General features: G+C 27.8%; 3 protein-coding genes across 4 annotated transcripts; all 3 read left to right on the forward strand.

The window, feature by feature from the left end:
• Positions 1 to 6,322: 6,322 nt before the first annotated feature.
• LOC124847964 (putative polygalacturonase At3g15720) lies at positions 6,323 to 10,024 on the forward strand. Its single transcript, XM_088098958.1, has 7 exons — positions 6,323 to 6,500; positions 6,806 to 6,940; positions 8,555 to 8,722; positions 8,821 to 9,110; positions 9,258 to 9,366; positions 9,524 to 9,634; positions 9,721 to 10,024. The coding sequence occupies exons 1-7, from the start codon at positions 6,357 to 6,359 to the stop codon at positions 9,946 to 9,948; spliced, it is 1,185 nt and encodes a 394-aa protein (XP_087955084.1). The 5' UTR covers positions 6,323 to 6,356; the 3' UTR covers positions 9,949 to 10,024.
• Positions 10,025 to 15,117: 5,093 nt separating this feature from the next.
• On the forward strand, positions 15,118 to 18,702 carry LOC148192700 (putative polygalacturonase At3g15720). The gene is made up of 8 exons (XM_088098957.1): positions 15,118 to 15,285; positions 15,434 to 15,568; positions 16,591 to 16,755; positions 17,225 to 17,432; positions 17,529 to 17,610; positions 17,843 to 17,951; positions 18,090 to 18,194; positions 18,286 to 18,702. The coding sequence occupies exons 1-8, from the start codon at positions 15,139 to 15,141 to the stop codon at positions 18,523 to 18,525; spliced, it is 1,191 nt and encodes a 396-aa protein (XP_087955083.1). The 5' UTR covers positions 15,118 to 15,138; the 3' UTR covers positions 18,526 to 18,702.
• Positions 18,703 to 22,135: 3,433 nt separating this feature from the next.
• On the forward strand, positions 22,136 to 25,627 carry LOC148192701 (putative polygalacturonase At3g15720). Of its 2 annotated transcripts, none has more exons than XM_088099717.1 (8): positions 22,136 to 22,279; positions 22,409 to 22,543; positions 23,879 to 24,085; positions 24,499 to 24,706; positions 24,793 to 24,874; positions 25,015 to 25,123; positions 25,203 to 25,310; positions 25,403 to 25,627. In XM_088099717.1, exons 1-8 carry the CDS (start codon positions 22,136 to 22,138, stop codon positions 25,625 to 25,627), a joined length of 1,218 nt encoding a protein of 405 aa, XP_087955843.1. The 2 variants fall into 2 exon arrangements, with proteins under 2 accessions (XP_087955843.1, XP_087955844.1); XM_088099718.1 differs by having other exon boundaries at positions 25,203 to 25,304.
• The last annotated feature ends 624 nt before the right edge of the window (positions 25,628 to 26,251 follow it).

Below are 26,251 nucleotides of genomic sequence, written 5' to 3' on the forward strand. Positions count from 1 at the left end.
AAATCTCCTCCATCGTCAGTCCTGAAGGTCTTGACCAGCAAACCGGATTGTCTCTCCACCATAGCACAAAATTTCACAAAGCATGAGTATACATCCTTCTTTTCTTTAATTAAGTAGATCCAAATCTTTCTAGTCCACTCATCTACAAAGAGTAAGAAATATTTGTTACCTCCAATCGAATTCACATCAAAAGGTCCGCACACATCTGAATAGACAACTTCAAGAGATTGTTTTGCTCTCTTGTATGCGTTTTTCTTAAATTCAGTTCTGGTTTGCTTCCCAACAACACAGCCTTCACACACTCTGTCAGGAATTTGTATCATTGGAACCCCTTTCACAAGGTCTTTGCTTCTCAACAGACTCAGACTTCTAAAATTAAGATGACCGAAACGATAGTGCCATAGCCATGCTTCCTCTTTAGTATCAACAACAGCTAAGCATTGTATAGCAGTGGCATTGAGGTTTACCTTAAACGTTATGTTCTTGGCAAGTGGAGCTTTGAGAACAAGTCGTTGCCTTTCATCAAACACCTTTATGTGTTTCTCATGCATTGTCATCGTGTAACCTTTCTCCAGAAGTTGTCCCAAACTCAACAAATTACTCTTCATGTTTGGAACATACAACACGTTGTTCATGTAAGCAGATCGACCATCCTTGCGTTTGATCAGGATTTTTCCAGCCCCTTCAGCCATGATCACATTGTTGTCTGCAAATCTCATGCTGCTTCTGATGCTTGTATCCAGGTCTATCAGTCATTCCTTCTTACCTGTCATATGGTTGAAGCACCCTGTATCTAAATACCAACAGGTTTTGTCTTCTTCATGGCTCGAATCGTGAGACATCAACACGTGGTCCATTTCTTGACACCTGTCTTGTGCAAAAACTTCATTCTTACACCTGTTCAACTCATGAACTTTACTCTTACGTCTGTCTTTGGTTATTCTCCAACGCAACTCATCTTTATCACGTCCAATTGTGCTCATTAAAAGAACATGATCAGAGTCGGAGTCACCCACGTCCTGTGCAAGATTGGCTTCATCACCTTTGCTTTTCTTTGCAGCTTCGTTGTGTCAACATTCGGACGAATAATGCCCGAATTTACTACAGGTATAACACTGAAAATTTTTTTTGTCAACGTTCTTTCTTCCTCTTCCTCTCATTTGCCTCCCCCTCTCTTGTTATCCATTACTCTCTACATTACTTAGTTTCTCTACATTACAACATGATAGGCTGTGATGAACGCAATTCATGACAGTTATACCAGATATACTCTCAATGCTGGCACATTAAAATTGCGCCAAGCAATATGTCACAAGCTAAAAGGTTACTTCAAAATTAAGATGATATGCATGTTTGTGTGTTTTATTTATGATTATATTATGGGAGATTTTGAGTTTGACAATGTGACAGAACTATTTCTACAGAGGAGAATGGAATTATACATTCTCCTGATGAGATTGTGGTCAGTAATGGAGCCAAGCAAAATATTTTTCAAGTAGTGCTTGCATTTTTGTTCCTCAGGAGACGAGGTTTGAAACAACTTTATACTTACCACAAGCATCTAGAATTGGTTATGCTACTGAGTTATTTTAGAGTCAAAGGAAATTGTCTAATGCATTTAAAATTTGGGGACAAAATTGAGTTAAACAACATATGAAGCTTCAGAAGTCCTATCCTTTTGAGGCCTTATGCTTGAATTGTGCGCATATCTGAAACTTGTGTTAATATACACCAAATTTCTACAACTAACAAGTCCTAATAGACCCAATAACAGATTACATATAATTGCCTATAGCCAGAACTTCTAATTTGAAATCTCACTAGTTAAAACTCCAAAAATTGAACCTAAAGTCATACAAAACTCAACATTTCAACTACTAATTCATTTTACCTCATATTTCTCTTAACCAAGAGTCTAGACAAGGCATAATAATTTTCCTAATCAATTTCCAACTGTCCAAAACAGTACACACCTCTTACTCCCAAATACCGCTACTCCAAATCCTCTTTTTCACACTAAAAACACTTCAAAACCTCAACAAGAAACTACTTAAGTGTTACATATCACTTCTTAGTCAAAACACACTTGTCACAAGTCCCAAATAACCTCATAACAGTGCTAAACTACTTTCCTTCTCACTCCAATAGCTATTTCTTTAACTGACTCATCAAACCTCACTTTTTAAGCTTAAAACCAAGTAATTGACTTTTACTTATTCCAAATGCTTTAAAATCAAATTCAAACCACAATAACACTCCCAAACACACAATCATATCAGTGGAAGCATCACAATCACACCATTCCAATTATATTCCATATTATACTATCAAAATCACCAATTAAAGTTACATATTATACACCCAATCATACCAATTTGTCCAAAATCATCCATAATTCATAAAAATACCAAATTTATGATACAAACACAAACTTAAAGCATGAATTCTAGCTTCCTTTACCTCACAAGAAACAACCTAACTCTATGAACTTCCATTGATTGCTTGAAACGCAAGGAATTTCTGGATGAACTTACGAAACACCTAATTGGAAGCGAGCATGGTCCTTATAACTCTAGATTAACCAAGAATGAGTAGGAGAAGCATGATCATGCAACGACTCTTATTTCTTCTAAAAACAGATTAGGAACAAGAAAAGAAAATGAGTCAAAACTTACGTACTGTATAAAAGAAATTGATCAGCTAAAAATTTAGACAACGTCATTGTGATCAATTAGGCACCTCTTGATCTTCGAAGAGATGACTTAGGAGTTAGAACTGATAGAGAGAAGGTAGAAAACTCGTTTATAACAAAACTATTTATAATAAAATATTTAATATTAAAAAGTCGAGTCTCACTATTTTTAGATTACTACCACTCTTAAAATATCATTTTCTGGGGTTTTACAGTTATTAAGTATCAAATTATAATTGAAATCAAAAGCAAAATTTTAAATTATTTATGGATGAAAACTAAAGATAATTTTTATATCAATTAAATGAAACTTTAATTTATTAGAAATCAAATTATATTTAATGTTTAATTATTAATTCAACAAATAATAATAGTTATTAATGGTATTAATTATATTTATTAAATATAATACATGGTGAAAATTACCAATAATATTTATTAAATACAACGTAGTAAAAATTAATGACTAGTTATTAATTTATTAATATATATTAAACGTAATATATAGATAAAATTAGTAATATTGTATTAAATATAGTTTTTTCATCATAATTCTTAAGCTGAATTGAAATTATATACCTTTTTAATATAAATTATGTATGTAGTATTAAAATAATAGAAAATTTTGGTGTTCTTTATAAATTGTATATGAAAAAGGCATATTTAGCAGGTTTAATTTCCTATTTTTGTTTATAATCTCAAATCGGTCTCCTTCTTTTTCAACGTCTCAATTGGGTCTTTATTTTTGTAAAATTGAATCAAATAAAGGCTTTCCGTCAAATTGATCAAACGCCTTAATGAGAGTGTTACGTGACATGCTGACAGTATACATGTGTAAGGGAATTTGGCATGCTGACACCCTAGTGGTCGGCCACTCAGTCTGATGGTCCGCCTGATGGTCCGCGTGGTGGTCGGCCACTTGGTCCGGTGGTCGGCCTGATGGTTTTTTCCTTAACAAGACATTGATGACCGTTCGACTTGTTTTAAAAGACCGTTTGGTTTGTTCCTTAGCAAGACACTGATGACATTGATGACCGTTTGACTTGTGTTAAAGACTGTTCGGTTTGTTCCTTAGCAAGACATTGATGAACGTTCAGCTTGTGTTAAAGGTTGTTCGGTTTATGTTCGGTCAACAGTTCCAACCACTAGGCTGAGTGGTTGACCACCAGGCCGACCATCAATCCGACCACCAAACTGAGTGACCGACTACCAGACCGAGTGGCCAACCACCAGGCCGACCACCACGGTGTCAGCATGCAACGTTAGCATGCCAAAACTCGTTTTTAATGCCACGTGTGATTAATGAATACACTGACTATGCCACGTAACCCAAACTTAAACGACTATTTGTCCAATTTGAAAAAATGTTTATTTGATTCAATTTTTCAAAAATAAGAATCCAATTGAGACGCCGAAAAAGAAAGAGACTTATTTGAGATTCTAGACTAAAATAAGGATAAAAGAGACATTAAACCTTAATTTTAAACTTTTATAACATCATCTCCATCTGTTCTTCCATTACATCCCAAATTAATGAGTTATACATCAGCATTAAATATTCTCGCATATGGAAACAATATTTGTGACATGTGTTCCTAAGTATTGCAATTCTATTTTCTCTTTATGTAAGTGAATTCTATTTTCTCTTTATGACTGTCGGTGAATAGATATGCATTTGTGTATTCACTTTTTTATATATTAATATAAAATAATAAAATTATAATTATAAAAATAAATATGAATAATGTTTATAATTTGATTATAAATATTTTTATTTATTTTATAGATTATTTTATTTATTAAATTTAAAAAATAGAAAAAATTAAAAGGGATGAATGAGTAAAAATCAATTAAATTTAAAAATCAGTTATTTGATCGATAAAGTTGAAATTAAATGTATACTCAAAGGATAAAACTAAAAAAAAAATTTGAACACGACAAATCTCTTTAATCTCTTTATATAATAATATAGAATAGTATCAGTATGGATATTAAACTCAAAGTGGTGATGCATATGATCATTGAAACTATAAATGTATTTACCTTTTTTATTCTCTTCTACTATTTATAAAAAAAGTTTAAAATAGAATTAAGCATAATAACACGGACTCATCCATGTAACCATCAATGCACGCATGCACACACGTACACAAGTACATGCACACGTACACACACGTGCACTTGCACACGTACACACACACCCACATACCCACGCACGCACACGCACACATGCACGCACACACATGTACACATACACGTACACACATACACATACACGTACACACATACGTAAGCGCGTGCACACACTCGCACACACAAAGGCACATGTGCACACATGCACACGTACGCACACGCACATACATGTACACACATACACGCACATACACATACACGTACATACACGCGCATACACACGCACGGATTCCTTTTTTTTCATAGTAATTTTTCATTTTATTGGTTTATTTAAATTTAATTTTTTTTATTGAACACTTTTTTTAAACTTAATTATTTTTTATATTAAAAATTACACACAAAGTAAATAAAAAATATTTATAATAAAATTCTAAATATTATTTATATTTAATCTATACTTCGATGAATATTTTTTTATACACATTCTTTTTCAAGTTTACCCTTTAATAAGTAATCGTTTATATCTTTTACCTTTAAGAGACTGTTCTTTTAAAATTTAATCGTTCTTTTTTTCAAATTCAACCATTTTTTATTTAATTTTTTAAGAACTAAAATAACTATTTTTAATAAAATATTATCTATAAAATAAAAGAAAAACTATCTTTAATAAAATTATAGAAACATATTTATATTTAAATTGTAATTTTATTATATTTTGTTATAATTAAAAAGAAAGAAACACGTTAGTGTATGCGTTTTCACTAGTATATATAAAAATAAAATGTTTATTGTACATTATTTAAATAAGTTATAATTTAATGTGAACTTTTATTTTAATTATTATTTAATGTGAACTTTTATTTTAATTAGTTTTTGAAAAAATATTCACTTAGCATTTATGAAATGTTGAAATAACGCATTATCATTTATTTAATTGTTCTCTAAATGAACAAGAAGGAAAGACATATTTCCTTAGATAAAAATATATACCTAATAAAAATATATTTGCTTAGAAAAAAAAATAACTCTTTGAGAATAATTTCAGTAAAATATTTATTTTAACTATTGACCACGAAAAGATATAAGTTACAAGAAAATATTTAAATAATAACTTATTTTAAAAACAAAAAAATTAGTTAATATAGTGAATAGTTTAAATATTAATTAGTTTAAACAAAAAAATTATAATTAGTTTAAAAAAATTATAATTAGTTTTTGTTTTTATATTAATTTCTAACATTAATTTACTACCTTTTTTATTACTAAAACAATTAGTATCTAAATTGATCAATAATAAGTGTCCTATTTAAAGTTATTTTTACTTCTTAAAGAAAAACATGTTTAATTTAATTTTTACTAAAAACATGTTTATTTTTATTACTTCTTAAAGTACATTTAATTTATTTTTTCCAATTCCATATTTATTCATCACTGGTTATAATGAAGGATCAAGCTCCCTGTATAAATATTCTTTCACAAATAAGAATAAATAAGAACAGAAAAAAGAGTGTTATTCTAGAATTTGTTAAAAATGCAAACGTTAATGTGTGGAATCTTGATTCTAGGTTTTGTTTCAACCACATTCTGTCTGAACAGCAATACTGAAACCAAAATCAAATGTTTTAATGTGATGGACTATGGAGCTCATGCTGATGGCAAAACTGATGATTCAAATGTATATATCTGTTTTTTTTTTTTTTCACTCTTTATATAAATGTGTTATATACTTTCATCATTTCTTGGTTTTGGTTTTGGTTACCCTTAAATATTCAAATAAATAAATCACATTTCTTTATAATGAATGGCTTAATTTTTCAGATAAACAGATTTCACCTTGATTAAAATTTAATATCATCTTACAATATTTATTTGATTGTAATTATAAAACAACCTTTTAAAATGAATGCAAGATTTGAATTATTTTTACAATAATCATATGATTGTAATGTTATTTTAACTATTTGTGTTAATTGATTGTAGGCAATTTCAAATGCATGGGAAGGTATGTGTGGAGAGGAAGAACCAGCAACTCTGCTGATACCTCCAAACAAAATATTTTTGGTGAAAAGATTAAACCTTAATGGTCCATGCAAAGCTCCAAACGTTCACATTAAGGTATCCCTAACCAACATTTCATAACATTATTGTAAGGTGTTTAATAAAAAAATGTTAAATCTTTTTCATGAATTGAAATACCTATTCTTGCATGTAATAATGTTATGACAATCATATTTTTGGGCTAACCTTTCACTACTTTTTCCTTTTTTGTTTTTACAAGTACAAAAATTTACGTTTTTAATAATATTTTACTTCCAATGTTTTACAAATACAAAACTTTTCCTTTTTTCTAATGTTTTACATCACAACTATCATTAGACCGTCGATTTATTATTTCTGACGTGTTTGGCTTTGATCCATATGAGTTGGGTGAGAAAAACCTAAGAATCAAAAAATCCTCATAAAAAATGTCTAATAGACCAAAATATCTAAAAAACCCTATGAATTAAGGTCAATTCATTTCTTTTAAAAAAAAATCTCATTTTAAATATAAAAAAAATGTAATTAACTCTTAATTTATTATAAATTTAAGTGCTTTTGTAAATACTTGAGTTAGTACTTGTAATTTTAGCAAAAGTTTTTACTTTTTCTTTTTTAAGTTACAAATGCTTTTGGAAATGACTTACAAGCTACAAAAATTGAGTTTTTTATAGTTGGAAATATTGTGGACAATTTTAAAGTTGGTAAGAAAATCACAACCATGACTTTAAGGTATGAGTCAGAAAAAAAAGTATCTGACCTTTGATCCAAGAGGTAAATTTAAATATATTTTTAATTTAGATTGAATAATTGAATAAGTAAAAAAGACATAAATTTATGGTCGAGAATAAACATTTTATTGATATTTAATTTAAATAGAATTTATATTTTAATATTTATAAATTTATAAATATATTTAAAATTAAGATTAAAATTGAATTTTTAATATAATATTTTTATGATAAAATTTAATAATAAGTAATATAAAATTATAATATATTATAATAATCATTACTAAAATTATTCATATTATTTATTTACTTAAAAATTAAATATATTTATGTCATTTATAAAAAAAAATTATCTTAAAATAATTTAATTTAATATAAATTCATAATTTGAAAAACCTGACTTAATTATCTAGTCATCTAAATAATCTAAATTTGATTAATATGATAAATTAAATAATTGAATATAAATTTTAAATTATTAAATTTAGATTATAGTAAATTAGTTAGACTGGATATGAATCTAATCCAATCTAACGATGCTTAACTCTACTAACATTCTAATAAAGACATTTATTAAATTTTTAGATAACTATATCAAATTTAGAAAGAAATGTCATAAAATTCATACGTTAAGACGGATCTTAAAAAAATTGTAAATCGAAATTAAATTTAAAAAGTGATTTTTATTTATAGATTATTTATAAAGTGATTATATTTTTATAAAATATAAAATATATAATTTATTTATATATGAAAACTCAAAAAGTATAAGATGTTGTCATATATTTTATTTAATCACAAAATAAAGGTATAAAATACTAATTTAAACATAATAAAATTATAATATATTAAATTATCTAATAAAATATAGAATTTTATATTTATATATAAATGATATTGTTTATAAAAATTTGATCATTTTCTTCTCCTTTTGTTTTCTTTTGCTCTAATTCTGTGGCAGTTTGAAGGAAAGATAGTTGCTCCATCTATGAACGAATGGGTTGGTGATTCGTCCACATGGATTCAGATATTCAATGTAAATGGTCTAACAATAGATGGTGATGGAGGAATCATCGATGGCAATGGTTCCACTTGGTGGGAGAAATGCATAACATGCAGAAGGCCAACAGTATGATATATATATCACATTCTTTTTCTACAGATTCTAATATTTTTTCTTAATCTCAAAGCCTTTTAGCTGAAAATTTTGATATGAATGTGATGCAGTCGTTAGTTTTCCAATCTTGTAATGGTCTTACTGTGAAATCTCTGAGTATGAGTAACAGCCCCGAAGCTCACATAGCAGTAAATGGCTGCGACGGTGCATTATTCTCTCACATCAATATCAATTCTCCTCCCAAAAGTCCTAACACTGATGGCTTTGACATTGCCCATTCCAAATATATCGTAATCCAAGATTCTACTCTCGCAACAGGTGATGATTGCATTGCCATCAATGGTGGTTCTTCTTTCATCAATGCAACCAGGCTTTTATGCAAAGGAGGCCACGGGATAAGGTTTGTATAAACTGTATCACATATATATATATATATATAGTTCTGTAATGTTAAATTGTTCTTTATTATGAAAGTTGATGTAATAATGAAGTTAAATATCTGATTAACTGTGCATGACATGTAATGAAACATGTATGAATCAAGCAGCATTGGAAGCCTTGGCAGAAACAAATCCTATGAAACAGTGGAAGAGGTACATGTACAAAATTGCAGCTTCATTGGCACCACAAATGGAGCAAGAATCAAGACATGGCCAGTGAGTAACTTATATATACATCTCTTAAGGATATTTTGGTTATGTTAAGAATTAATATATTGTAAACCATCTTGTTTCTTGCTAAGATCTCCACCATTCAATATCTCATGGTATCATCTTAATTATTATCTTTATTACATTCTCCAATTTTATGCAGGGTGGATCTGGCTATGCAAGAAAAATCACGTTTGAGGATATCATGTTGCAAGATGTTCAAAATTCAATTATTATAGACCAGTACTACAACATTAAAACTCTAAGCAAACTGGTATAAACTTGAATCTGCATTTACATTATTATGATATGTGATTTCAACATTAGTTCAATTTTGATTTGAAATAATTTTGGTAACAGGAATATGATGCAGTGAGGGTGAGTGAAGTTATTTATAGAGGGTTCAATGGAACTTCTGCAAGTGAGAAAGCAATTAATTTGAACTGTAGCCCATCTGGTTGTTTCAACATTACATTGGATCAAATTTACATTGTCTCTTCAAAATCTTCCAAACTTGTCTATGCTTTTTGTAAGAATATTGCTAATGGGACGATTGGATCCACCGTTCCAAAAGTATCTTGTATATAAAATAAATTCCCATGCCAACCTTGGTGCTGGTAGATTTAATATAAGGGAAATTAAGCTTTGTTAGATATTTCCAATATTTATAGCATTTCTAAGGAACATGGAGATGTGAATTTAGTATATTTTCTCAATTTCCTTGTCTACTGATCTTCACTTTCAGAAACCCTACAATATCTATCACCCTAAAGCTTTTTTATTTATTATTAATAACAAATAAAATTAATAAAGATGACATTTGTGGTATCCTTTTCGGTATGTAAAGTGAAAGATACATTCATAAAAAAAAAAATTATAGATCCAAATATTGCTAGGGACTCAAACCAAAATTTATATAAAGTATTGTGTTTCACTGTTGCAGAAAAACCTTTTCATATTGGTTAGAAAAGATACAAAAGAAGAGTTATAGAAAGTATTGAACTTTGGATATTAATTCTAAAATTAATATAAAAAGTTGTTTTTTCTGTATAATTTTAAAATTGATATATAATATATTTTTTCTATAGTTCAAAAATCGATATAGAAGATCCTTTTTCTATACATGCCTCACCAACTATCACCACCACACCTTTTCAACATTGATACACTATAACACCATGCAACCATGATGCATTCACTACCAACCACCACAAGTGCATATATCTATGTTGGGAAAGAGCATGAGGAGTATGAAACTCAGAATGAGCATGAGTGTTAAGAATCATCGTGAGAAAGAAACTCATAAAAGATGCTGGGGAATATGGCAATTTAACATACTATATATCAATTGTAGTGACTAACCTATATAAAAATGTCACACTATTTACAAAATACTCACTATATTTCATTTTATACTTGGTGAATTTGAACCAGTATAATATATTTTATAAAGAGTCTATTTTACACTGGTACACCTACAAGATAGATGACACAATATAAGGGGATGATATTGTAATTTTGTAAAAGAGTTCAAGTATCTCAAATATTTTATTGTTATATTTATTTATTCATATTTTATTGATATAAAAAATTCCTCATAGATGATATACTATCCTTCTACGTTTTATACATTTATTGATATAAAATTGATGTTGGTTAGCTGTTTTTAGATATTTTAAATTTATTTAGAACTTCAAATAACCAATAATCTAATGTTAATTGGGAAGGATAAAATAGGTGAGTTATATGCTAGTTTTTATCTAAGAAATGAGTTTTGATAGGTGAAATAGATAGGGTGGAAAGGGAAAACCTAAAGTTTAAGGTTTATTTCTAAGATTTTTTAAACTTGTTGGACTCTTAGTACACAAAAAATAAGGTTGGTAAGGTGTCAAATTTCATATGTTATCTTTTAGAGTGTTGGAATGAATTAGTGCAACTAAATCTTGGCAAAAGATCAAAATAGTATCCATTTTTTAGTATAAACATGTTTGTGAATCAATTCTACGAGCAAGAGTATTGATTTTGGTCATTTGGACGAGTCTTAGGTGCAATCAAATACGAAAAATCATATTAATGTCAAAACTGATAAGAATAATCTATGATCATGTGTGATAATCGATTATTTCAATCAGAATGTTATCTTTTCTTCAAAATTTTCTGGAATAATCGATTATCAGGTGTGATAATAGATTATTTCAGTCAGAAAATCGTCTTTATATGAATTTTCTTTGGAATAATTGATAATTGATTATTAGGTCTTTATATGAATTTTCTCTTAACTTTTCTCTGGAATCACTAGTTCAAAAACATCGTATAACGTCATGCGTTTAATGTCCAACTACTGAATAGCAAACGTTAAAAATGACTGGTGACATTTTTGTAAATAAATGCAATTGTAGAACGTGGAAGCCTTATTCAATTCGACGTTCTATGATGATATTTATTTAAATCAGCGCGTCATTCCCTTTCTTCTTTCTTTTAAACCACCAATAGTTCGAATCCTATAGGGGTTCGACGTAATATTTGTCAGTCAGAAGCCAAATAGTCACCCTTTTTAATTTTCTTTTTCTTTTTTCTTTTAAACAACAAATAATACGTCGAATTCTGTAAGGGCTTCGACGTATTATTTGTCAGCCATAAGCCAAAAAGTAACCCGTTTTTAATTTTTTTTCTTTTTTCTTTTAAACCAAATATAATACGTCGAGTTTTGTATGAGCGTCGACGTATTATTTGTCAGCAAAAGTTTCCCCTTTTTAATTTGAGCGGGAGATTGAAAATTCATTCATTTTATCTTAACACGCGAAACCCTATTCTCTTCTCAAACTTTGCTCGAAAGAAGTTTGACGACCATCACATGTAATTTTTCTTTAATTTGATACAAATGCATGTTAATTAACTACTTTATGTATAATTTTTGTTTGTTTTGACGGATTATTTTGCGTGTTCTTGTCCTTCATACACTAGTACAAAAATCACGTACGTCTAATATTTTGGTCTTTTAACGGCGCATTAGCGAACGACGTAATACCAGGAGACGTTAAATTGACGTCGAATTTAAAAAATTCAACGTTACAAATTTTGTCAATATACAATGTTAATAATTTTTTTTTGTTTTTTAAAATTAATTGTGATCATTTTTTACAACTCTACGAGACCTGAAAAACAGAAAAATAACAAATTTCAGTTTTTGGTATTTTATAAAACAAGAACTATGAACGTAGTATCAACAACAATCAACAATAACCTACAACAAATACGTTCAATCAAACAACAACAACAAACAAGTTTAACCAAACAACAACAAACAAGTTCGACAAAAAAATCAACAAGCAAGTTCAACAAATAAGTTCTTCAAAACGAAAATGGAAACTAACCTTCGAAAGGTGGGTTGTCAAAATAAAGTGTCGTCACCGGTTACAGAGAAAGTATAATGCGCTATGAAGAACAAAAACACGAAAGTAATCGGTCAAAACAAACGAAAATCATACATAAAATGCATTTGTATCAAATGAAAGAAAGATTACATGTAATAGTCGTCAAACTTCGTTCAAGAAAAGTTTGAGAAGAGAAGAGAGTCTCGCGCAATAAGATAAAGTAAATGAATTTTCAATATCCCGCTCAAATTTTTATTGAATTCACTAACCTTTTAATGTCTAACACTGGGGCATTCGACGTTTTATATCCTTTTACGTCGAATTACAATTCTAAAAGACATTTAATAATTGCATTTATTTACAAAAATGTCACCGGTCATTTTTAACGTTGGCTATTCAGTGGTTGGACGTTAAACGCGTGACGTTATACGTTGATTTTTACTAGTGATAAGCGCATTCTGCTTTCTCTCTCACGGGTGGAAACACATTATTCCGATGAACCCACCTTTTGAATGTTAGTTTTAGTTTTGTTTTGAAGAACTTATTTGTTGAACTTGTTTGTTGTTGTTTTTTTGTTCAACTTGTTTTTTGTTGTTGTTAGTTGTTGTTGTTATTTGGTTGAACTTGTTTTTTTTTTTTTGATTGAACTTATTTTTTGTTTGTTATTGTTGTTAGTTGTTGATACTATATTACACATTTATAGTTCATGCTTTATAAAATACAAAAAGCTGAAATGTGTTATTTTTCTACTTTTTCAGGTCTCGTAAAGTTATAAAAAGGGATTACAATTAATTAAAAAAAAATAAAAAAATTGTTTAACGTCGAATATTAACAAAATTCGATGTCAATTTGATTAGCGTCAAATTTTTTAAATTCGACATCGATATGACGTCAACTTCGAATTCGACATGAAAGACCAAAAAATAACGACATTATACGATATTTTTGTATTATTGAATAATCGATTATTAATGAGAAGGTTGCCTTTATAATCGATTATCATAAAATCGTCTTTATAATAAATATTTATAAAATGTCATTACTTATCTCTTTACTTCAAACTCAATTAATAAATTTTGAAATAAGTTCCAAATTAGCAACCACCTAATTATAACTCATTCTTTTATAATTACACCTAAGTTAATTAATATTAGATCTAATTATGTTGAAAGGTAACAATATAATTAGCTATAAATATTTGTTTTATTATATTTTTTATATTCGCATTAATGTATAATTTAAAGTTTGATAAGAATAATACGACATACAAATATTATAAATATCTATTTATTATTTTTTACTTAATTGCATGTGTATTGTAATATAAATAAGTATAAGCTAAACAGATCTTCAAATTTTATAATAATCAAGATTGCTTGTATATTTGATTTTTTATGAACTACAACTTGAACAATTCATACACATTGACACTTTACCACAAAATCTTTTTTTGATGAAATTAAAATTCTAATAAAGTAGGAAATCGTTGCAACTTTTTTTATGACCAAAAATATCACTACTATAAATATTGATGTCAAAACTATGGTCATCGAGACTTTCTTTTTTACCAAATACATAAAAATATTATATAGACATCTATTATAATAAGAAGGTTTATCATAAAATTGTTTGACCATGGAATTATGCAAGTTTCTGCGTGATAGGTAATTTCTTTAAGCATGACATTAAAATTGTTTGGAGTATATTCCCTGAATAATAATAATAATAATAATAATAATAATAATAATAATAATAATAAAAGAATAATAATAATAATAATAATGGTAATAATAATAATATAATAATAATATAATAAATATGTCTTTCATTATAATAGTTTTAGTAATAGAGTTATTCTTTTATTAAAAATATTACTTTATATATTATAAAAACATTAATAATGTAATTGGGTTCAAATTAGAAATAAATTAGAAATATTTTATTAAAATGGAGAACATCAGTCAGTTTAAAATCTTTTAGAACGATATTACAAATTATTTTTATTCAAAATATAAAATAATGTGTAAAATGATTGTCAACGTGTCAAAGCATATTTTCTCTTTAATTTAATTTGAAGGGTTTAATAAAAGAATTAAAGAACAGTTTATATTGAATATAATAAATATAATAAATAATATTTAATTACATCAACATATATGAAAGATAATATTTATTATGAACAAACATTATATAATTTTTGAAAATAAAACTAATCAACTCTATAATTAATATATAATCAATGATATTATTATTGATGCGTTAATTCCTTCCCTAATTAATAAAACATTGAATATACTTTTACGTTCTTTCTTTCTCTGATCAAATCTCTATTTAAGTATATTACAATATCTATTTAAATTCCAATCCCACTCTTCAACTCATGTCAATCTCATTCTTCTCAAACATGCAAAGATTAATAATAATTTTTCTTTTGATTCTTGGTTTTGTTTCACCATGTTTGTGTGTAAGGTCGACTGTTATAAAAGAGAAAAACACTTATAATGTGATAGATTATGGTGCTCATGGTGATGGCAAGTCAGATGATTCCAGGGTACTTTTTTTCCTTTCTTTCTTTCTTTTAATTTAGTTTAAATTATACTTCATGAGAAATATCACTTTTATTTGATAATTTTGAATTTAATCTTTCTAATTTAATATATTTTTTAGATTAATCTTTGTCTTTTTTTTTATTAATGTAGGCTTTTGAGAGTGCATGGAAAGATACATGTGGAACAAAAGGAACACCAACTCTTATTATACCACAAAAAGGAGCATTCTTGCTGAAAGGCATAGCCCTCAATGGTCCTTGCATTGCCACAAAAGTTAATATTAAGGTATAACTTCTTTAATTTTGGATTGACCTTTTTTTTTTTATTTAAATTTTGGTGGTGTAAAATATTTTTCTTTGATTTTACTGAATTTTATTTTTAATGGTACCAATGTTTTTCTTATAACTATGTGAATTTTGATTCGGTGTGTAAATTATTTTAATTTTTTTTCCTAAATTATTTATTTCTCCAATACATTTTCAATAATAAACTTTCAATGTCTTTTCTACCCTTTTTAATATACTCTTACAAACAAATTCGAGTAGAAATTTTGTCTCTTTCTCAAACAGTGTTTCACTTTGCATCAAGCCAATAAAGAGTAGGCTTGAATTACATATATATTTAATTTAGCTTCAATTAAAATAAAATTTAAAATCAAATGAATAATATTCTTTGCCAATTGGGTTAAGTGGACTAAAATAACACCAGAAAAAGCTACGCAACACTTGTAATTTACTTGAATGAAATAAATTATGCAGACAAAATTGTATAGCATATGAGATATTAATTCTTATGTTAAATATACAATTTAGCTTATGTACTTGATTTCCTTGAAGTAAATTACAGTTGCAAAACATTGATTCTTGTTAATCTCAATTGAGTTGTAAGTTTCGTTTATTCATTCATCTAATTGGTTTAATTTTGGAGGAATCTATAAACCGTATCACTTGTTGAATAATTGCTTCTTTTTTCAGAATAAATTAATAAGTAATGCCAAATAGACTTTTTAAATAGTTTGTTTTAAAAATCAAATTAAAAAATTCATTTTTCTTTTCAATTTGTTACTGTGAAATCTGATTTAAAAAATAAAAATGGTTAAAATTATAAATTCTACATTGGATAGAGATTAAAAGATTAACACCGTAAATAAAAATTAACACCTTAAATTATAAATTCTACATTGTAGTATTCTCTGTTTCATAATCATTAGACCAAAATTTTCTTGTAACATTCTCAAAGAGGGTAATATTCTACTTATGCAAATGAAACCTATATCTAAAATTATCTTGCTACAAAATATCTTGCAGCTTCAAGGAAAAATTGTTGCACCTAGCAAAGATGAATGGGTAAAAGGTAGAAGTAATTTGATTGAAATCACAAACGTAACTAATCTCTCAATTGATGGGAGTGGAGGATCGATCGATGGTTATGGTTCTTCTTGGTGGCAATGCCAACCATGTGGAAGACCAACGGTTTGACTATTCTATCTAAACTATGTTTTTATGTCTTTACAATACAATATATTTGATTATAAATATATCGACCATGATATTTTAACAACTTTTTGATATATGTTGTCACTATTTTATTCGTCTGTATATTTGAAACGGACCAATTACAAGATAACACATAGATTGTTGTAAAATAGTTGTTAAAATGATATTTTCCTAAATCTAAATGTCGTCTGAATCTTCATATGGAATAAAATTGATAATTGTAAGACTTTAAACTCAACTCAATCCTACAAAATTGATTTATGATGTGAAGTTTGCACTCAATTATATATTATAAATTGACCTTATCTTTAGTAAATGTGAAACTTCCAACCCATCTTTATATATCTTTTGTAAAATTTAATAAATTGTCAAAACCGACTCATATCATACGAGTTAAACCATCATAACTGACTGTTTTTGAAGTAAATGTTTGTGGTTGATGCAGATTCTTAGATTCAAGTTTTGTAATGATCTTAGTGTTACTCACGTGACCATCACCAACAGCCCAAAAGCTCACATAAGGATAAATAATTGTGAGAATGCCACATTCTCTAATATCAGCATTGATTCTCCTGGTAACAGTTACAACACTGATGGAATTGACATTTTTGCTTCAAAACATATCTTGATTGAAGATTCCACCATACAATGTGGTAAATAGTGTTTACATATATTAAGTACATGTATCAGATTTCAATGTTGCATGCTGTTAAAATAACTGCTGTTTTTGCAATTGTCTTTCTGAAAAGGTGATGACTGCATAGCCATCAGCGATGGCTCCTCTTACATCAATGCTACTCGAATTGCTTGTGGACCAGGCCATGGAATAAGGTTTATTTATATACATTTTTTATGAAATTATCACCCTTGAACATTGCATCAAACAGTAAATTATTTTTGCTATTTTTCTTCCCATTTTAGTATATATTTCATGATTCAATTTTAGAAAAGTCAAAAGTTGATTGTAATATTTAATATAAGCTTTGAAAAAGAAAAACTTAATATGGTTTGTTACTCCCAAATTCAACAAACCCTAATCCATTAACATGAACAAATTAATCAGCATTGGCAGCCTGGGAAGAGACGGATCTTTTGAAACAGTGTCAGAAGTTTATGTAAAAAATTGCAACCTCACCAACACTACAAATGGAGCAAGAATCAAGACAGCACCAGTAAGTAATAACTGTTCAAAAAAACATATCAGAAAAAGAAAAAATGTATTTAAATTATTATTAATTTTGTTAACCATATAAGAATATATGTTTGACGTGATTAACAAAATATTTCATACATTGTTCAACTTTTTGCAGGGTGGATCAGGTTATGCAAGACAGATAACTTTTGAGGACATCAGATTAATGAACGTTATGAACCCAATTATTATAGACCAGACCTACGGCAGTAAAATTTCGAAGGTACTCTTAAACTTTGTGTTTGTGTTTATATCTTTGTGGTTTCAACTTATTTGTTATATGAATGTTGCATTGTTGAATTTGGTGCACTTAGGACAAAGGATTGAACGTGAGTGATGTGACATTTCGTGGATTCAGAGGAACATCAGCAAGTGACGAAGCTATTACTCTGAATTGTGGTCTACCTGGTTGTTCCAACATTGTTCTGGATGATATTGACATTGTCTCTTCTGAACCAGGAAAACGAGTTTCTTGTTCTTGCAACAATGCCCGTGGAAGAGTTACATCCACTGATCCAAAATGTTCTTTCTCGAATAAACGAATAAATGTGTAGTATCTTAGTAAGTGGGTGGTAGATCTCTTACTTTTAGGAAAACTACTACAAAATAAGCATGGGTTTATTTCCCCTTCATAGGATTTTTTTTCTTGTTTATCTTAGGAACACATGGGGTCAACTGACTAGGATGTTCTACAACTTGTTTCTTAAATTTGAATGATGTTCAGTTGTATTTCCCCTTCTCTCTTGTAAAATATACATGGAGTGTTCATTATAAAAGGATTGATAGAGTTGCTTCTCTTACTTTCTCTCATAAGGGTTTTTATTTGAAGATTGATTCTATTCACTTTATTGGAAGATATGTTTTTAATTGGAGGTTGGATGCGATTTATCTCAAGTTCTCGTATGGTAGAAATAATTTATAATTAAAAAATTATATTGAATGTAACTTGAAACTAGTGATCCATATTAATGGACTTTTGACAAATTTCTATCTCAACTTCTAGAGGTGGATGAAAAAATTCAAATATTCAAATTCAATTTATAATAATTACTTTATTTGGTTTATCTTAACTCAAAATCCATTCATTTTTTATTTCATGTCCAATTTAATTTAGAGTATATATAAATATATATTAAATAATTTTTAAAATTTGAAATTTTAAGTTTGGACAGGCAAATGTGTTCAGTTAAGTCCAACTCATACAAGTTGAGTCGGGTCAATTTTAAGTAATGCAAGATTGTATTAGACCATACACAGAGTACATCAAAGTTAATCTACATTAGATTTGGGTTAAATTAAGTGAAACTAGATCCAAATTAGATTGAGATTGGAGAGAATCGACCTAAATCAAATTAAGTTAACTCAAACTTAAATTAGTTTAATTCATGATAATTGGATTTGACGGAACAAAATTTAGGTCAAACAAAATGAGACAGATTAGACCGAATCATTTAAAATTTAGTTTATTGTTCAAAAGTAAAGCTTATCGAAATTAAATACTACTTTGTTTATTAAAACTCACCATTTGACTTGTGGTTTTGTAATTTAATCACGCACTCTCTCACTCGCTTTGTAGATTTAAAATATTTTCTTTCCTTCTTTATTTGTTGACCTAATTATTTTGTGTAATGCTTTAATATGAGCAGTACACACAGATGGTAACGTTATGAATGAATGTGAATAGTCAAATTGTTTTCCTTGTGGTCACACAGATGGTAACAATTATAATTTAGATTTGAATGAGCAGTACACACAGATGGTAACAATTATAATTTAGATCTCTATTAAACTTAAATGCATTTATTTATTTTCTAAATTTCATATCAACATTATAAATAAATAAATTTTAAGAATATAGAAATATTTTTGAAAGTACTAGTTTTAGTTTAATTAAACTTCTACCACTCTAAAAAATCACGAAATTATCGATAAAATTTTACCCAAATCAATAAATCAGTCAATAAATTTAATTATTGATGAATTTTATTAATAGATTTTAAAATTTTAATTACTAACAAATTTTATCAACAAATTTATCAACGAAATTTTTTTCTATAAATTCATCAGAGATACATATATCATTTATTGACAAATGTTTTTATTAGTATATCCGTCAGTAAAATGAGCAACAAATTTCTCACTCAAATCTCATGTTTAGTGTCACATATATCCAATTTTTATTAAAGATGAAGAAACAAAAACTTTCGTCATCTTCTCCCTCGAAACCCACCACCACAACAACCTACGACCTCGTCGTTGTTTCCCTTCACCAATGACCTTAGTCGTTGATCGAGCTCCTCACATCGAAGATTAAGTAGGCGACCAACACCATCGATGAGTTCTTTTTCTTTTCTTTGTGTTTGTGTTTCATTGTTTCCAGCAAGCTCTTGCTAACATTGCTTCTCCAACGACTAGGAACATCATTGGCGTTCTTCTTCCCCCCCCTCTCTCTCTCTTAGATTTGAGAATGTGAAAACAGGTTTAGTGATTGTTTCCTATGATTTTCATTAATTCTTTTTTGCATGATGGTTCCTAATGATTTTCATTCACCCAAATCAACTGGTTAAATGTGTTGGACTGATGGTTGTTTAGGGGCCGAGAGTGCTTTGTTGGTGGCGAAACTCATGAAAACAAATATAAATGAAGGAAGAAGAAGAAAGAGGGAAAAAAGAAAAAGATTAACCAAATCATGATATTTATCGACAATTTTATCAATTAATATTTTCGTCAGTGATTATTGACGAATATATTTGACTAATTTTTTGCCGACAACTTTCGATAGAATAAAAATTTTGTAAAAAAATTTATTGATAAAATTTTTTTGCTGTCAATAACTTAAATTTATCGACAAATTTTAAGTATTACCCATTTGACCCTTAGTGATAATAATATTTGTTATAATAGATTAAACACATAAGTCACCAATAAAATTTCCATTATCATATGAATTGAAAGAAAATTTCAACCCTTTTTAATGAATAAAAATAATATTAAATAAAATATTTATGAAATATAACCAATTTAAAAAAAAATAAAATTTTGCTAAATACTTTTATTTTCACTTAAATTATATATAAGAAAAATGTGTTATTAAATAAAATTTGATTATTACAAATCACACAAAAAGATAAACTCACTTTATTAATATATATATATATATATATATATATATATATATATATATATATAAATAGAAAAATATATTTCAAAATAACATATAGTTATAATTAATATTATGAAATTATGATTATAATATAGTTGCCAAAATATTTTATTCAATGTATGAAGTACAATATAAGTTACACAATATAAACTTATATAAATTAAAAATAATATATATTTTTAATTAATATTATGAAATCACGATTACTCATTGTTAGTTATACATATTTAATAAAATATTTGTATTTAATTTATCAAGTACAATATAAGTTACACAATGTAAACTTATATAAATTAAAAATAATATATATTTTTGTAATAAATATTATGAAATCATGATTACTCATATTGTTAGTTATACATATTTAATAAAATATTTCTATTTAATTTATCAAGTACAATATAAGTTACACAATTTAAACTTATATAAATTTAAATAATATAATTTAATTTAATTTTATGCAATTTGTTTTTGTAAGTTACATAGATTTAATAAAACAATTTATCAACTAATAAAAACATTTAAAACAATTTGAACTTTGGCTTTCTTTCCCCCACATCGATAACACATAAATTTTTTAAATTGGTCCACTTGGACAAAAAATAAATTTTTTAAATTTGAATAAAGACCAGTATGTATTTATTTATTTGGTTCTAGTCTATGTATTAATCTCAATATATCTTTCTTTATTAAAATACTCGTAATTTAAAAAATTTATATCAATATTTATTAATTTTTGTCTTTAGTTTGTTAACTTGTTTCTTAGACACATTTTAATTATTATGTTTTCTAATAATTATTTAATATTTATCTAATTGTTATTTGATAATTTATTATTATTATTATTATTAAATATTTGATAATATCATTTTGTTTTCTATCATCTCCTATGTCCAAAGTTCTACTTATTTAAACTCGAACCTATCCTTCCCTCATCATCTATGAGCCCACTCTTGAACTTTCCTAAGGATCTTGCCATGCCAACTTCACTCTTCTCAAACATGCAAAGACTAATGACTTTTGTTTTGATTCTTGGTTTTGTTTCACCATGTTTGTGTGTGAGGTCGAGACTTAGTACCGAAACAAATACTTACAATGTGATAGACTATGGTGCTCATGGTGATGGCAAATCTGATGATTCTGGGGTACTTTCTATCTCCAAATTTAGTTTAGTGTATAGTTAATTAGTGAGTAATGCCACTTTAATTTAAGGAAAATACACATTTGATATTTGACAACATTGATATGATTTTTTTATTTGAATTTATATGTAGGCTTTTCTAAGTGCGTGGAAAGACACATGTGGAGCACAACAAACACCAACCCTAGTTATACCACCAAAAGGAGAATTCTTGCTAAATTACATAACCCTCAATGGTCCTTGCAATGCCCCAAGTGTTAATATTCAGGTAAACCTGCGCAGCAATTAAGGTTAAAGAAAATTATTATTTTTAATGATAGATTACATGCAAAGTTATATAATGTAAATGAAATGAAAGAAGAAAAAAATAAAAATATGTGACGACCTTAGCAATATACGTTAAACAAATCAAACAAAGTGAATTTTCAGTATAAGGTTTTTAACATTCTAAATTATTTTTAATAAATATGGGTATGATTTCTAGCAAAAGGTTTATCCATAAAACTAAAGTTAGTTGTTTCTATAAATGTGATGAAAGTTTTAAATTTCATTTTTTATGGAATGAGTAGGTTTCATGCATCAAATCCATTTTCATCTCAAATTCCATGACACACAATATTAAAGTTCTCTATAACCCAAACCAATACAAATGACAAATGCAAATATATATATATTCAAACCAATAACTTAATTTCATACCAATAACTTATTATTATGAATGCAAAACAAACATTTTATATAAAATATTTTTGACTTTTTATATCATATTATAATACAACGTATATGAGTGATCATAAGAATAAAAAAATTATTGACATATATTTATAGATAAAATCTACTACGGATACTAAATAAATATTTTAATGGATAGTCACAGATAATGAATATGGCTATTTAATTGGTAATGAAGCAAATATGAGTATCATGGCATCCAATATGAAAATATCTGTTACTTATTCATAATTACCTTTTTATTTCTTGCTTAATAATTATTAGTAAGTTTTATTTTAATATTTTTTGAAAAAATAAGTGATTAAAATAAAATTATTAGTGAAAGAAATATTATTTAATTAATAATTATTTAAAATATGACTTCATATACTTCAATTTAGGTTTGTAACATTAAAGTTATTTATAAAAAAAATAAATTAATATTTTTTTCTCAAATATCTCATAAGTAACATGAGGAGTAATAAGATAATATTTTAGATAAAAACAGGTATCCGATTTGATCCTTGTGGTTACAAAAATATTATTTCGTATTATTTTATGTCAAATGCCTTTCAGACAGACACATTAGATTAGTAACGTAACGTCTCTTTCTTTCACCTGTGCAAATAAAAAGCTTAACAATTATAAAAATATTGGTATCATTGCAAATAAAAAGCACCCTTAGACAGATTAAACTTCACTAAAAACAATTACTTGCATAGTTTTATTCTCAAATCTTCTACTTATCTTCCAAATGATTAGAAAAAAAAACAAAGTGAAAGCAGACAAAACTTTATCTTTGAACTTTTTGCTTCTTCAATGCACCAAATATGCTTATGCATATGAAACACATATATTCAAATTTATGTAACTAGAATTCATGTTCTTGCAGCTTCAAGGGAAAATAGTTGCAGCTGGGAAGAATGAGTGGATTAAAGTGTCAGAAATCAAAAACCCTAAAACAAAAGGTCTCACAAATGAAACGTCCAATTTGATTGTAATATCAAACGTAACTAATCTCTCAATTGATGGAAGTGGAGGTTCAATCGATGGCTACGGTTCTACTTGGTGGAATTGCCATGCTTGCGAACGACCAACGGTTTGACCATTCTATCTAAACTTTGTTCTCTCCTATATATTAAACCCTAGGGCAAATTATTATATTGTTTTTCTTTTTCTGTTTAAAGCAACGATACTGTGACATACTTTTACATTTATTTGACATACAGTACAATGATAAAATAGTCATAGAAGTGTAAAATTTTGAAAGTGTGAAATGAATTTAAGTAAGAAAATGTGAAATGAATGTAAAAAATTTAAGTAAGAATAGTTTTTCTTCTGTTTAACCTTCAAAATAGACTTATGAACAAGTGATTGTGATGTGTCGACCAATTTGAACTTTGTTGAGTTTTTCATCCTTCTAGTGAACATTCAAAATATACTGATGGATCCTGATTTTAAGTTATTCTGTATATATATGTTGAAAGTAGATTTTTCTTGTGGACGATGCAGATTCTGAGATTCAAATTTTGTAATGATCTTACTGTTAGCAATCTGACCATCACTAACAGCCCAAAAGCTCACATAAGAATAAATAGTTGTGAGAATGCCACATTCTCTGATATCAGCATTCGTGCTCCTGGTGACAGTCCCAACACTGATGGATTCGACATTTACACTTCCAAAAACATTTTGATTCAAAATTCCACTATACAATGTGGTAAACCATGTTTACATTTTATGTACTTGAATCATATTTCGATGTTCCATGGTTTTAAAATAATTGCTATCTGTTCAATTGTCAAGGTGATGATTGCATAGCCATCAGTGGTGGCTCTTCCAACATCAGTGCTACTGGAATTTCTTGTGGACCAGGCCATGGAATAAGGTTTATTTTTACAAATGTTTAATGAAATTATCATACACATTACATCAATCTGTAAAATGTTTCCTGTGATTGATTAATATCTTGTTGAGATCCAAATTCAACAAACCCTAATCCATTAATTAACATGAACAAATTAATAGCATTGGCAGCCTGGGGAGAAACAAAGCGTATGATACAGTGGAAGAAGTTCATGTAAAAAATTGCACTTTCACAAACACTGAAAATGGAGCAAGAATTAAGACAGTCCCGGTAAGTAATTTAAGGGTATAAAGTGTGAAAACTTTCATATACAGTAAAAATGAAAAAAATTTAGTATAATTTTTTGCAGGGTGGATCAGGTTATGCAAGAAAGATCACTTTTGAGAACATCACATTAATAGATTCTGACAACCCAATAATTATAGATCAGTACTATGGAAGTTATGGAAAAGCAGAGGTATTCAATTAACTATATGTGTGATTTCAACTTGTTTTTCCCTCAGTTTATGAAAGCTTATTAAGGTTGCATTTCATATTTGGTGTACTTAGAGTGGAGCATTGAATGTGAGCGATGTGGTATTCCGTGGATTTAGTGGCACATCTGCAAAGGAGAAAGCTATCACGCTGAATTGCTCTCCATCAGGTTGTTTCGACATTGTATTGGATCATGTTGACATTGTCTCTTCTAAACCTGGAAAACCAGCTTCTTGTTCTTGCAATAATGCTCATGGGAAAGCTACAAACACTGTTCCAGAATGTTCTTTATCGTCATAAGCTGTGTTACCTTCATACATGCTTAAGCCAGAATATATATCTTTATTTTTTGCGAAAACTACTACAAGATGTACGAGCTTCTTTTTATAAATGCCATTAGGAACACCAAATTTTGAGTTATTTGCTTTATTTTATTTTGTTATTTAGTTTGTTTTATGTTATGTCATTCCTCATTTTAAGATATTGGTCAATTCCTACTGACCATAGTGAAGTAAGGAAGTAAGGAGTTTTTATATGTGGACAAGATTTTTATAGGTTAAGAATTAGTGTTATGGTTGGATCTTTGAATGAAATAGAATGCTTATTGTTTCATTGTTATTATTATTTTGATCGTCTTGGCTAGATGATTATTAGACCTTTAACAACATTTTTATTGGAGTTCTTACGCGTATATAATGCAAAAAATTATGAGCAAATACAGAAACACATATTAGAAATAAATTGAAATTAGGGTTAATCGGAATTTGAAACTTCAAAAGAAAAACAAATTCAAAAATGACTTGGGAGAAACTTAACGTACAAATAGAAGTTTAAGTATCATGTAATATAAAAAGCAAATATGTCATAACATCCTTTTTATGTTATATAGAAGCTTTTTCCACAGAGTAATTCACCATAACCTAG

This window comes from Vigna umbellata, chromosome 9 (assembly GCF_029865625.1).
Source record: "Vigna umbellata cultivar VRB3 chromosome 9, Vumbellata_1.0, whole genome shotgun sequence".
NCBI lineage: Eukaryota > Viridiplantae > Streptophyta > Magnoliopsida > Fabales > Fabaceae > Vigna > Vigna umbellata.

Bases quoted from the DNA above. Each gene is read 5' to 3' on its own strand.
- LOC124847964 (XM_088098958.1), top strand. From the start codon at position 6,357: ATGCAAACGTTAATGTGTGGAATCTTGATTCTAGGTTTTGTTTCAACC. The intron at 6,501-6,805 runs GTATATATCTGT...AATTGATTGTAG, and splicing joins GCAAAACTGATGATTCAAAT to GCAATTTCAAATGCATGGGA. The intron at 6,941-8,554 runs GTATCCCTAACC...ATTCTGTGGCAG, and splicing joins CTCCAAACGTTCACATTAAG to TTTGAAGGAAAGATAGTTGC.
- LOC148192700 (XM_088098957.1), top strand. From the start codon at position 15,139: ATGCAAAGATTAATAATAATTTTTCTTTTGATTCTTGGTTTTGTTTCA. The intron at 17,433-17,528 runs GTAAATAGTGTT...CTTTCTGAAAAG, and splicing joins AGATTCCACCATACAATGTG to GTGATGACTGCATAGCCATC. The intron at 17,952-18,089 runs GTAAGTAATAAC...AACTTTTTGCAG, and splicing joins CAAGAATCAAGACAGCACCA to GGTGGATCAGGTTATGCAAG.
- LOC148192701 (XM_088099717.1), top strand. From the start codon at position 22,136: ATGCAAAGACTAATGACTTTTGTTTTGATTCTTGGTTTTGTTTCACCA. The intron at 22,544-23,878 runs GTAAACCTGCGC...ATGTTCTTGCAG, and splicing joins CCCCAAGTGTTAATATTCAG to CTTCAAGGGAAAATAGTTGC. The intron at 24,875-25,014 runs GTTTATTTTTAC...ACAAATTAATAG, and splicing joins GGACCAGGCCATGGAATAAG to CATTGGCAGCCTGGGGAGAA.